Below are 14,351 nucleotides of genomic sequence, written 5' to 3'. Positions count from 1 at the left end.
TACTTTTTTTTTTCTGAAACTGACCACATTGGTGTGAACTATGCCATTAGAAACCATATAGCCTACATTCCATGCCTTTTTCATGCAGAAAAAAATCACTGGACTGTATGTGGTATGTACTGGCCCTTATATGGTTTCCAATGGCAGAGTTCACACCAGTGGAGTCAGTCCCTGTGTATTCCAGTTCCGGAAATAAAAGTAGAACATGCTGCATTTTTTCTTCACTGGACTGTACTGGAACAATGTAAAACGCATCAAAAACGCACTGAAACACGCATGTCCTTATTTAAGGTTAGAAAAAAAAGGGGGTGGGAATGCACTGGACGTCATCAAAAATGCACCAAAGACGCATTAAAAACGCACTGGAACACATAAAAAATGTGTTAAAAACACGATATTGCAAAAAAGCTTTCGGAACGCATCTGGACTGCATTTCTATGGTGGGAACTGGCCCTATAGGTTAAGAAAAAGAGTGGGGGAAGGGGGGAAAAGTGCTGGACTGCATCATAAAAACACACTGGAACGCATCAAAAAGTGTAAAAAATGTGCATGCAAAAAACTTATCTGGAACGCATCCAGACAGGGTTTCTATGGTGTGAACTGGCCCTTAAGGTTAAGAAAAAAGAAGGGGGGAAAATGCACTGGACTGCATCATAAAGTGTCAAATGCGCATGCAGAAAAGTATCCGGAATGAAACTGGACTGCGTTTTTATGGTGTGAACTGGCCCTTAAAGAGGTTGTAAACCCACTTTTATGACTTTTACTTATAGGTAAGTCTTTAATAAATCTTAACTTAAACTATAGGTGCTGTAAATATATCCTAAACTTGCACTGTTAAGGAGATATTTACATTGCATACAGCCGATGACGTCATCGACACATGTGCTCTGAAGAAACGGCGTTTCTTCAGAGCACTCTGCTGTTACCGGCGGCTCCCGCACATATGCGCGGGAGTGACTAGTATACGATGCATACTAGCACATTATGCATTTACTTTGCAGGGAAGAAAAAAAAAGGAAAAAAAAAGGAAGAGTTTACTTCCTCTTTAAAGTTAAGAAAAAATAAGGGGGAAAAATGCACTGGACTGCATCAAAAACGCACTAGAATGCATCAAGAATCAAAAAAGCACATGCAGAAAAGCATCTGGAACGCATCCAGACTGGGTTTCTATGGTGTGAACTGGCCCTTAAGGTTGAAAAAAAGAAGGGGGAAAAATGCACTGCACTGCATCAAAAACGCACCAAAAATGCACTGGACTGCATCAAAAACGGACTGGAATGCATCAAAAAGTGTCAAAAATGTGCACACAGAAAAGCATCCGGAAGACATCCGGACTGGGTTTCTATGGTGTGAACTGGCCCTTAAGGTAAAAAAAAAAAGGGGGGGAAAATGCACTGGACTGCATCAAAAACACACTAGAATGCATCAAAAAGTGTCAAGAACGTGCATGCAGAAAAGACCCTGGAACGCATCCAGACTGGGTTTCTATGGTGTGAACTGGCCCTTAAGGTTAAGAAAAAAGAAGGGGGAAAAATGCACTGGACCACATCAAAAACACACCAAAAACGCACTGGAATGCATCAAAAAGTGTCAAAATTGTGCATGCAGAAAAGACCCTGGAACGCATCCAGACTGCGTTTTTTCTGGTGTGAACTGGCCCTTAAGGTTAAAAAAAAAGAAGTGGAAAAAATGCACTGGACCGCATCAAAAATGCACTGGACCGCATCAAAAAGTATCAAAAAGGTGCATGCAGAAAAGCATCCGAAATGCATCCGGACTGGGTTTCTATGGTGTGAACCGGACCTTAAGGTTAAGAAAAAAGAAGGGGGAAAAATGCACTGGACTACTTTAAAACACACCAAAAATGCACTGGAATGCATCAAAAAGTGTCAAAATTGTGCATGCAGAAAAGACCCTGGAACGCATCCAGACTGGGTTTCTATGGTGTGAACTGGCCCTTAAGGCTAAGAAGAAAGAAGTGGAAAAAATGCAGTGGACCACATCAAAAACACACTAGAATGCATAAAAAAAAATCTAAAAAACGTGCATGAAGAAAAAACTCAGGAACGCATCCAGACTGCGTTTTTTCTGGTGTGAACTGGCCCTTAAGGTTTAAAAAAAAAGAATTTTAAAAAATGCACTGGACCACATCAAAAAAGCACTGGAATGCATCAAAAAGTGTCAAAAAGGTGCATGCAGAAAAGCATCTGGAACGCATCCAGACTGGGTTTCTATGGTGTGAACTGGCCCTTAAGGTTAAGAAAAAAGAAGGGGGGAAAATCCACTGGATCGCATCAAAAACAGACTGGAATGCATCAAAAAGTGTCAAAAATGCGAATGCAGAAAAGCATCCGGAACGCATCCACACTGCCATTCTATTGTGTGAACTGGCCCTTAAGGTTAAGAAATAAGAAAGGGGAAAAATGCACTGGGCAGCATCAAAAACGCACCAAAAACGCACTGGAATGCATCAAAAAGTTTCAAAAATGTGCATGTAGAAAAGACTCCGGAACGCACCCAGACTGCGTTTTTTATGGTCGTGAACTGGCCCCTAAGGTTAAGAACGAGAAGGGGGAAAAATGCACTGGACCGCATCAAAAAACGCACTGGAACGCATCAAAAAGTGTCAAAAACGTGCATGCAGAAAAGCATCCGGGATGCATCTGCACTGCGTTTCTATGGTGTGTACTGGCCCTTAGGCAGCCTTCTCAGCAGTACATTGGCTCTAGTGGCTGAATGTCGCAGAGGAGGAAACGTGCTGCTGATGGAGAGGGTCTGATGCTTTGTAGAGGGTGATTGTGAGCGGAGTGTTGTACATATTGTGTGTCAGTGAGTACACAAAGTGTGTGGATGTCTGTAGATGATCTGTATGGTTAGTGCTTGTGTTGTGAAAGCAGAAGTGACACACACACGTTGTCACACACCTTGTCATAGTGATACTGACAGTTTGCTTTGAACTTCCACTTCTTGCATGTAGGTAAAGGGATCTTTGCTGAAACTTCACACGGCCTTACTAAACTCACTCCATGTATTCCAAATTTAGACAAATCTTTTCATTTTTTTACCAAAATTCCAGAAAAATATTTGAAAATACATTTTATTCCTATTCTTTATTAACTATTGTGGCTCTACTAGTTCTGGACCAGAAGATTTCCCCCTTAATGACCAGGCGATTCGGCACTGCGTTACTTTAATGGCCAATTGCACGGTCGTGTGACACTGTACCCAAACAAAATAGAGCTTTCTTTTGGTGGTATTTGATCACCTGTGCGATTTTTATTTTTTGCGCTATAAAGAAAAAAAAGAGCGACAATTCTGAAAAAACAAACAAAAAAAAAACAATATTTTTTAATTTCTGCTATATAACATTCCCAATAAAAAAAAAAAAAAACGTAAACATCAAAATTTTTCATCCTTTTAGGCCAATTTGTATGCTGCTACATATCTTTAGTAAAAAAAAAAAAAATCCCAATAAGCATATTTTGATTGGTTTGCGTAAATGTTATCGCATCTACCAACTAGGGGAAAGATTTATGTCATTTTTATTTTATTTTTTTACTAGTAATGGCGGCGATCAGCAATTTTTAGCTGGACTGAGACATTGCGACGGACAGATCTGACCCCTAACTGACATTTTTGACACTTTTGGGGGGGGGGGGGGGGGGGGCAGTGACATTGCTACAGTAATCAGTGCTAAAAATATGCACTGTTACTGTAATAATGACATTGGCAGGGAAGGGGTTAACCTAGGGGTGATCAAAGGGTTAAGTGTGAGCCTAGGGGGTGTTTTCTGATTGTATGGCGGGATGGGTTTGTGAAATGACCATAGATACATGTGATCCTATATAGAAGGATCACAGGAGCTATGTGATCATTCCAGGGAGAAGAACGCTCAGCTGTGTTTACAACAGCCGACCGTCCTTCTCTCTCAGCGGGGAGCGATCGCGTGTGCCCAGCAGCAATCGCCGCCGCCGGCCCTGTGCATCGGCATCCCTGCTGCCTATTGGGGGAGGGAGCGCGCTGCTGGTGGCACACGCTCGCCCCCCAGCACCACGCGCGACCAACGTAGGGCTACATCGGTTCGCGCAGGAGAGGCAGCCTGCCGCAGTAAATCTGCGGCGGACGGACCTAATGTGGTTAACCACTTCACCCAAACGGACGTTCCTGTACATCCTTGGGGGTTCAGTGGGTACACCAGGATGATGCCTGCACCGACAGGCATCATCCCGGTATCATTCTTTTTAGCCCGCATTTCTCTTTCATACAGAATTGATCCGAGTGCCTAATTAGCCACTCGATCACTTATGGGGGTGGCGGAAGGGGGTCCTTCCCGCCACCGCTTCTCCTGGGCTCTACAGTACGATCATGGTACCCGGGAGCGATGTGGCCAGTGGCAATGGCTGCCCTGTACAGAGAAGGAGGAACTAACATCTCTCCCCTCTCTCTGTAACCCTGGAAACCTGGAGCGATGAGTAGTTCGTCATTTTCGGTTCCACCTCTTTGTTTACCTGACCACCAGCGGCCGGTGAAGCAGCCAATCGCACCAATCACAGTCTGATTGGCTGCATAGGGGGGCCAGAGGAGAGATTTGGGGTCTAATAGACCCCAAATCTCTCCATAAAATGTACCTGTCATGGCCCATGCTGTCACAAGGGATGTTGTTCATCCCTTGTGATAGCAATAAAGTTAGTACGAAAAAAAAGTGTAAAAAAAAAAAATTATATTAAATCAATAAAAAAAATTAAAGCGCCAACGTCCCACCGTACTTACACGCAAATGCAAACGCATACCTTACTCCTGCACGCATATGTAAATGGTGCTCGCACGACACATGTGCAGTATCACCATGAACGTCAGAGCAAGAGCAATAATTCTAGCACCGGACCTCCTGTGCAACTCTAAAATGGTAACCTGTAAAGGAGTTTAAAGCTTCGCCTATGGAGAATTTTAAGGCACCGTAGTTTGCCCATATTCCACAGGCAGACGCAATTTTAAAGTGGGACATATTAGGTATCAATTTATTCGGCATAACATCATCTTTCACATTATATAAAAAAATTGGGCTAACTTTCGTGTTTTTTTTTTAGTTCATGAAAAAAAAAAATTTTCAAAAAAAAATTGTTTTTGAAAAATTGCTGCACAAATACCGTGTGACATAAAAAATTACAACACCCACCGTTTTATTCTATAGGGTCTCTGCTAAAAAAAAATATATATAATGTGTGGGGGTTCTATGCAAAAAAAAAAAAGTCGATTTTTACATGTAGGAGCGAAGTGTCAGAATTGGCCTGGGAAGCAGGTGGTTAAAAACAAACATCGATTTGACCCCACTAATAATTAGAAAATCAAATGAAAATTAAAATTTTCAGTCGAAAATCTATACTTGTATGGCCAGCATAAGCCTGTAATCTGCAGTAACAAGCTGTAACAAAACTGATAAAATGGTTCCATAGTTTTTATCAATGATCACTATAAGGCGTCTTTCACACGGGCAGCGGCTAGAAAATAGAAAGTTAAGCCGTGGCTCTCCTGCCCACCCAATGTGTTCAATACATTTAGCACAGCATGTCGAGTTAAAAGGCGGCATTGCCTGTCAACCTGATCACTCAAGTCATTGCAGCTGTGCTGCAACCGCAAGCCAAAATCTTGGCGCAGTTGCGGTGCACTAGACCCATTATAAAGCGCTGTTTGGCTGAAAATAAACAGCATTCAGAAGGCTGCAGGATGGCCTCCTGAACACCTGACAGTGGCTGCTTAGCCATACTTTGGAAAGCAATCCACCGCAGATCACTTTTTAGAGAATGGGCTATAGTGAAGCAGCATTTTAGGAAGTAGGAGCCAGCAGGGGAGGGCTGGCAGCCTTAGGCCTGGGGGGCAAGTCCAGTCAAGAGGCCCATTAAACCACCAAATCAGCTTACCATCCATGCCCACCTGTTTTTTAGTGGATATTGATGTTATGAAGCAAGACCAATATCATACAACGTGGTAACATAATTTAATGGTAATAGCAACAAAGGAGGTTTAACAAAAATATAGCATCAATGCAGCCTCTCAACAGTGACCCATCAGTGCAGCCTCGTCAGTGCCCATTAATGCAGACTGATCAGTACCCATCAATGCAGCCTCACCAGTGCCCATCAATGCAGCCTCATCAGTGCCCATTAGCTCAGCCTCATCAGTGCCAATCAATGCAGCCTGATCAGTTCTCATCAATGCAGCCTCAACAATATCTATCAATGCAGCCTCACCAGTGCCCATCAGTGCAGCCTCATCAGTGCACATTAATTCAGCCTGATCAGTACCCATCAATGCAGCCTCATCAGTGCCCATCAATGCAGCCTCATCAGTGCCCATCAGCTTAGCCTCATCAGTGCCCATGAATGCCCATCAATTCAGCCTGATCATTGCCCATCAATCCAACCTGATCAGTTCTCATCAATGCAGCCTCACCAGTGACCATCAATGCAGCCTCACCAGTGACCATCAATGCAGCCTCACCAGTGCCCATCAGTACAGCCTCACCAGTGCCCATCAATGCAGCCTCACCAATGTCTATCAATGCAGCCTCACCAGTGTCCATCAGTGCAGCCTCACCAGTGCCCATCAGCTCAGCCTCATCAGTGCCCATCAATGCAGTGTCACCAGTGCCTATCAGTGCAGCCTCATTAGTGCCCATCAATGCAGCCTGAACACTGTCTATCAATGCAGCCTGATCAGTGCCCATGAGTGCAGCCTGATCAATGCCCATGAGTGCAGCCTGATCAGTGCCCATTAATGCAGCCTCACCAGTGCCCATCCAATGCCCTCATCAGTGCCCATCAATGCAGCTTGATCTGTGTCCATCATTGCAGCTTCACCAGTGCATGCCCATTCAAGCAGCCTGATCAGTGCCCATCCAATGCAGCCTGCAATGCATAAAAAAGAGAGTCGCTGGATTACACAGAGTGGGGATCTCCCACTTACCGGTGCGGCCACTGTCATACGAAGTCCCACCTGCTGGACCGGCTCCTGTGATAAACGTCACCAGTGTGCTGTCTATCATAGGAGCCGGTCCAGGAGGCAGGACTTCCTATGACAGCGACTGCTGGGTAAGAGGGAGATCCCCTCCACTGGCCCATCCCGCCCCTGGGAACCACTGCAAGCAGCCTTAGTTTAAACATAGGTACTTTAGCTGACAGAAGCTTGAACTTCACTTTGGAACTCGCTCAATGGCATAGCCCCGAATCCCCGGCTGTTTATAACTGGGCATATGGGCCGGCGAACGTGCCAAATATGGGTTGTTTGATCAGCGGTTTGCCAAACACAAGTTTAACCCAAAATGTCATCCCTATTGGAAAAGATTTTTGCTTTTAAAAGTTTAAAGCAGAACTAAACTATTCCTGAGTACAACAAACTGAAAATGTTATTTAAATAATTTTTACTATTCAAAGCAAGCTCTCCCATCTATCCACAACTCCATGTTTTATTTTGTTGAGAAATCACTTTGAAAAACACCCCTCCAACCATTTCTGGCCATGACCATCTTGAGTAAGAGAATAAGTAAATGTAGCATTTACTTCCTGGGATCCATCTGCCCTTAGCTCAGACATGCAGGCAGGAGGGGTATTTAAAGTGATTGTAAAGTCCAGTTTTTTTTAATTTTTTTATTTTATATTTATATTTTATATAATACATATGTTATTTTATATAATACATATGTTATACTTACCTCTTCTTTGCAGTTGATTTTGGTCTCTACTTGCTGCTCCTGGCCCCTCCCTCCTATCGAGTGCCCCGCAACAAGCAGCTTGCTATGGGGGCACCCGAGCCAAGCTACAGCTCTGTGTACCCATTCAGACACGGAGCTGCCATTTGGCTCTCCTGATTGGCTAACTGACTTTGATTGACAGCCAATGGCGCCGTGGCTGTGTCCCAGCCAATCAGGAGAGAGGGTCCCGGACAGCCGAGGAACTCATGGACATCGCTGGGTAGAGATGGGGCTCAGGTAAGTATTAGGGGATGCTGGGGAGGCTACAACACACCTCTTCCAGACAGGGGCGTACCATGGGGTTGACCAGAACGGCGCCCGCCAGGGTCGCAGGCTAAGGGGGGGGCGCAAAAACATTGGCAGTGTAGCAGTTAAATACTGCTCCTCCGTTCAGCCTGCACCCCTGGCGGCTGCCACCCCCCCCCCTTTTCTTCACCTCGCCTTCCGCCCATTAACCTTTAGATGTGATCCGGCCCCGCTCTGTGTTTGTACTGGAACGTGGCTGTCCCCACCGGGTTGTTCACGGACAAGTGCTGCCCTGCCCTCGAGATGAGCGGAGTGCATTCCCGCGAGATGCTGTGTTGATTGGAGGTGAGGGGGAGCGCACCCGCTGATAGGTTCACGGGGGGGAGAGAGTGTGTGTCTGTGGGGAGCCGGGTCCGGGATGTGGTGAGGTAGGATGGAGGGTGTGCGGACCGGTATGTGTGACTGGGAGCGGTGTATCGGGCCCTGTCACCCCCCTCTCACTCCCTGTCACCCCCTCTCACTCCCTGTCAACCCCTTCTCACTCCCTGTCACCCCCTTCTCACTCCCTGTCACCAACCTCTCACTCCCTGTCACCCCCTTCTCACTCCCTGTCATCCCCTTCTCACTCCCTGTCACCCCCCTCTCACTCCCTGTCACCCCCTCTCACTCCCTGTCACCCCCCTCTCACTCCCTGTCACCCCTTCTCATTCCCTGTCACCCCCTCTCACTCCCTGTCACCCCCTTCTCACTCCCTGTCACCCCCTTCTCACTCCCTGTCACCCCCTCTCACTCCCTGTCACCCCCCTCTCACTCCCTGTCACCTGCTCTCTCTCGCTCCCTGTCACCTGCCCTCTCTCTCTCCCTGTCACCCCCTCTCTTTCTCTCCCTGTCACCCCCCTCTCTCTCTCTCCCTGTCACCCCCTCTCTCTCTCACCCTGTCACCCCCCTCTCTCTCTCTTCCTGTCACCCCCCTCTCTCTCCCTTTCACCCCCTCTCTCTCTGTCACCAGCCCTCTCTCTCATCCCCCTCTCTCTCTCTGTCATCCCTTCTCTCTGTAAACCCCCCCCCCCCGTTTCTCTCTGTCAAACTCTCTCTCCCGGGGGGGGGGCACGGATACAGTTTCTCGCCAAGGGCGCTGGAGACCCTAGGTACGCCTCTGCTTCCAGATGAAAAATAAAAAGACTCCTGGGATGTATGACTTTTTTAGGTCAGAAATCAGAAAGGAACGGAAGAAATGTAAAAATGAAAAGTTTAAAACAAGTAAATATATTATTCCTATCTGTTTACTAATGCTAGCAGCATAAGAATTATAGTGGTTCTAAAATCTAAACATTTTTACCATGATGCTTTCCGTGCATTAAGGTAAAAAATGTTTAGGGGCCGGGACAAGGGGTGGGCAAGAGGAGCGGCTGCCCCGAGCGCTGTGGTATCATGTGAGGTGAAGGAGCACCACAAGGAGATTGGGGGGGAGGGAATTTGTGTTGAAAGGGGGGATTTTGGGGGGCGGCAGGGGGTATGTATTGTTCTAGTTGGGGAAATTTAGGAGGGGGGATGCTAAGAGTGGTGATTTAGGGGGATTTATGTTGGAAGGTGGGATGAATGTACAATGTACATAAAAATTGCTGTGTAAATTGACAGCGCTATATAAGTGCCTGAAATATATAAATCAGGAGGGAGAGGGGGCAGGTAAAACTGTGGCTCCATGTCTGAATGGACACACAGAGCAGCAGTTTGGCTCAGATGCCCCCATGACATCCACCCCAGGTTTCCTATTTCAGGGTGACTACTTTCTCTTGCAGCATCCTTGCATGCAAGGATTAGAGTTGTGTCTCCGTACACTATGTGCATCAATAGAGACACGAAGCCCCATATCCTAGGATAGCAAGACATTCCCCGGCTCCTTCCCCTCTCCTTTCCAAGCTAAATGACTGTCTCCAGACCGCATTGTCCACTGTTAACTGTGAATAAATTAGCTTCTGAAAGTGCTTGAAAAACTGAGGGTTTAATATCACTTTAATAAATTGCCTCTTTTTTATGAATGTTCTCTTCTACTGTTGTTCAATGTACAGAAATACCAAAATGTGATTTAAAAAAAGTCTCTTTATTTAAACTCCAGGCACCAAATTCCCCATCAAGTGGACGGCTCCGGAAGCCATCAACTATGGAGTATTCACGATAAAGTCAGACGTGTGGTCATTTGGGATTTTACTCACAGAAATCGTCACCTTTGCTCGCATTCCCTATCCAGGTAAATCTTTGTACTAATATAAAATCTGTTTATTCATTGTATGACAAGCTGCACTATACAGCCAGAGGCATCAACTCCAATGATGGAGTTCAGCTGTTTCCAGTGGAGGGTATTGTTGAGCCTTAAAACAAGATCTAAATGACCTCAGTAGCTGTGTGTAATGTGGAGCAGTTCATCATCAAAGTTCACAGCAGAAGTAATTAAATCCTCCAGTCCAACTCTCTCTGCAGCTCAGCTCACCCTCCGAGACCTACTGTTCTGGCGTTCATAGAGATACAGTACATGACGTTGGGTCTGACAAAGCAACATAGCATTTCACGTCTTACAACTTTGGGTCTCAGAGAGCTGCAAAGCGTTTCGCATGTCCTGCGACTTTTAGTCTCACAGAGATCCGTGGCATTTTGCATGTCCTGCAACTTTGAGTCTTACAAGTCACAGAAATGTGAAAGGAGCTTATGAGGTTTTTTTTTCCTTAAATCAACAAGTATCAGCAAGCAAGGATCATCTTTCAAAAAACGGAGATGCCAGGGATTGAACCCAGGGCCTCATACATGCAAACCATGCGCTCTACCACTGAGCTACAACCTCTTGTGGAGGATTGTCAAAAATACATGGCATTTGAAATGTCCTGCGACTTTGTGTCCCATAGAACTACATGTCATTTCGCATGTCCTGCGACTTTGGGTCTCACAGAGCTACATGTCATTTCGCATGTCCTGCGACTTTGGGTCTCACAGAACTACATGTCATTTCGCATGTCCTGTGACTGTGGGTCTCACAGAGCTACATGTCATTTAGCATGTCCTGCGACTTTGGGTCTCACAGAGCTACATGGCATTTCACATGTCCTGCAACTTTGCTTCTCACAGAGCTACAAGTCATTTTGCATGTCCTGCGACTTTGGGACTCACAGAGCTACATATCATTTTGCATGTCCTGAGACTTTGAGACTCACAGAGCTACATGGCACGAAGCATGTCCTGCGACTTTGGGACTCACAGAGCTACATAACATTTTGCATGTCCTGCGACTTTGGGACTCACAGAGCTACATGTCATTTTGCATGTCCTGTGACTTTGGGTCTCACAGAGCTGCATGGCATTTCGCATGTCCTGCAACTGGCCTCGTCGGTCTTGGTACATAGACCTCATAACATTGGCCACCGGTACCCCTTGGAGGCTTCCTCTCAGGGAAGATCTGTTGTTTCAAGGTCTGATCTTCCATCCTGCTTTAAAGTCGATGGCTTTAATGGCATGGCCGTTGAAAGTCAGGCGTTGAGAGATAGGGGTCTCTCTGAGTCTGTAATCCACACTCTCTTGAAAGCTAGGAAGTTGACTTCTTGGAAGATCTATCATCGCACGTGGAAATCATACATTTCATGGTGCGAATCGCTGAAAGTACACCCTCGCTTGTTTTCAATCGCCAGGGTTTTGGTTTTTCTACAGAAAGGGGTTGAACAGCGGTTGGCCTTGGGTACTATCAAAGGCCAAGTTTCGGCTTTGGCTATCTATTTTCAACGCCCATTAGCCACGCACGCCCTTTTTCCGGACGTTTATTCAAGGTGTGCACTATTTCGCGCCTCCGCAGCGAAATTGAGGAGATTTCGCTGCTTGCCTTGTCTCAGATGGTTGCCTTCTTGGTGGCGATCACTTCTGCCCGCAGGGTATCTGAATTGGCGGCGTTGATAAAGTGGTACTTCGACCTAATCAATCATTCCTTCCTAAGGTGGTTTCTGATTTTCATTTAAATGAAGACATTGTACTGCCTTTCCTTTGCCCTAAACCTCAGCATCCTAAGGAGTATGCTTTACAATCTTTTGATGTGATCCGGGCTATCGGGGTTTACTTAGAGACCACTGCGTCCTTCAGAAAATCGGATGCTCTTTTTGTCCTTATGGATGGACCTCGTAAGGGACTGGCTGTGTCTGCTGCAACCATTTCCAGATGGATCAGACAGACGGTGGTACAGGCCTATTCACTGAAGGGTCAGATTCCTCCTTTTCCAGTCAAGGCGCATTCTACTAGAGCGCTGAGTGCCTCCTGGGCTTTTTGCTATCGGGGCAAGCTACTATACCATTGAAGTCATGTAAAAGTCAGATCAAAGTAGTGCAGGGAACTTTTCTGAAGTCACAGCTACTTCAGTAGTTTCAATTGGAACGGCTTTTATAGAGATACATAGAGATACAGTACATGACATTGGGTCTCACAAAGCAACATGGCATTTCACGTGTCTTACGACTTTGGGTCTCAGAGAGCTGCATAGCGTTTCGCATGTCCTGCGACATTTGATCTCACAGAAATCCATGGCATTTTGCATGTCCTACGACTTTTGGTCGCAGGACATGCCATTGAAGTCGTGTAAAAGTCAGATCAAAGTAGTGCAGGGACCTTTTCTGAAGTCACAGCTACTTCAGTAGTTTCAATTGGAACGGCTCTCATAGAGATACATAGAGATACTGTACATGACATTGGGTCTCACAAAGCAACATGGCATTTCACATGTCTTACGACTTTGGGACTCGGAGAAATCCATGGCATTTTGCCTTCTGTCGCACCACCATCATGCACGGAGGAGTCACCTGAACTATTAGATCATAGTGTCAGTGACATGCTGGACATGCATCAAAAGGCCGTGGCCATTGGTCAGCAAGTAAACATCATTTTTCAAAACATGGAGATGCCGGGGATTGAACCAAGGGCCTCATACATGCGAAGCATGCGCTCTACCACTGAGCTACATCCCCATTTTCTGCAAATGGTTGAGGTGGAAAACATTCGGATCATTCTGGTGACTCCAGACTGGCCTCGTCGGTCTTGGTACATAGACCTCATAACATTGGCCACCGGTACCCCTTGGAGGCTTCCTCTCAGGGAAGATCTGTTGTTTCAAAGTCTGATCTTCCATCCTGCTTTAAATTCGATGGCTTTAACGGCATGGCCGTTGAAAGTCAGGCGTTGAGAGATAGGGGTCTCTCTGAGTCTGTAATTCACACTCTCTTGAAAGCTAGGAAGTTGACTTCTTGAAAGATCTATCATCGCACGTGGAAATCATACATTTTATGGTGCGAATCGCTGAAAGTACACCCTCGCTTGTTTTCAATCGCCAGGGTTTTGGTTTTTCTACAGAAAGGGGTTGAACAGCGGTTGGCCTTGGGTACTATCAAAGGCCAAGTTTCGGCTTTGGCTATCTATCTATCTATCTATCTATCTATCTATCTATCTATCTATCTATCTATCTATCTATCTATCTATCTATCTATCTATCTAACGAGGGGGGAGGGGATGATGAGGTCAGTGACTGTACTTGGGCGCCTGATAGGATGGAGGAGGCGGATGAGGAGGAGGAGGAGGCACAACTCCAATGAGGCAGGATGTACTCCAGGGGCCTCCATAGTAGTAGCAAACCTATTGCATCACAGCACAGAGCTCCACAGGTGCAGGGTGCTGCAAACTCCCCGCGGACTCCCAAAGGTTCATTAGTGTGGGCTTTTTTCAGCACATGTGCAGTAGACCGCAGCATTGCTGTTTGCAACATCTGTCTAAAGCAGATCAAGCTTGGCCAGAACACCAGACGCTTGGGCACCACATGCTTGACAAGGCATATGATGACCTGCCATGCAGTCCGTTGGCAACAGCCCCTGAAATAGGCAGCAAGTCAAAACAAGCCTACCCTGCTCCTCATCTGTGATCTCTAACCCTACTATAGCTTATGCCTTCTCAAATACCAGCATCGAGAGGGATGATGGTATAGCAATGAGTGGCACAGAGACTTGCACTCAATCTGCTGTCAGTACACCACCGCTTCACAGCAACATCGGTAGTTTCAATTGGAACAACTCTCATAGAGATACATGGCATTTCGTATGTCCTGCGACTTTGGGTCTCACAAGTCAGAAATGTGAAAGGAGCCTATGAGATTTTTTTTTTTTTTTTTTGATTGAATGAACATGATTACCATTGGTCAGCAAGTAAGCATCATTTTTCAAAACATGGAAATGCCGGGGATTGAACCCGGGGCCTCATACATGCAAAGCATGCGCTCTACCACTGAGCTACATCCCCTTATGATGGTAAACAAAAAATATATATAATTTCCTGAATTTAAAGGACA

At 45.9% G+C, this 14,351-nt stretch overlaps 1 protein-coding gene across 2 annotated transcripts in view; it reads left to right on the top strand.

Annotated features, from left to right (window-relative positions):
- Nucleotides 1-14,351, top strand: part of BLK (BLK proto-oncogene, Src family tyrosine kinase) — a 144,051-nt gene that overhangs the window by 106,959 nt on the left and 22,741 nt on the right. For both annotated transcript variants that reach the window (XM_082249654.1, XM_082249655.1), the window contains one exon: nucleotides 10,110-10,241. In XM_082249654.1, the coding sequence (XP_082105780.1) occupies nucleotides 10,110-10,241 (132 nt within the window). The remainder of the gene's footprint in view (nucleotides 1-10,109; nucleotides 10,242-14,351) is intronic.

The sequence above is a fragment of the Pelophylax lessonae genome (genome assembly GCF_965119305.1).
Source record: "Pelophylax lessonae genome assembly, chromosome: 3".
NCBI classification, from domain to species: Eukaryota; Metazoa; Chordata; class Amphibia; order Anura; family Ranidae; genus Pelophylax; species Pelophylax lessonae.
The sequence above is the reverse complement of the archived record's forward strand: the minus strand, read 5'-3'. Positions and strand labels throughout refer to the sequence as shown.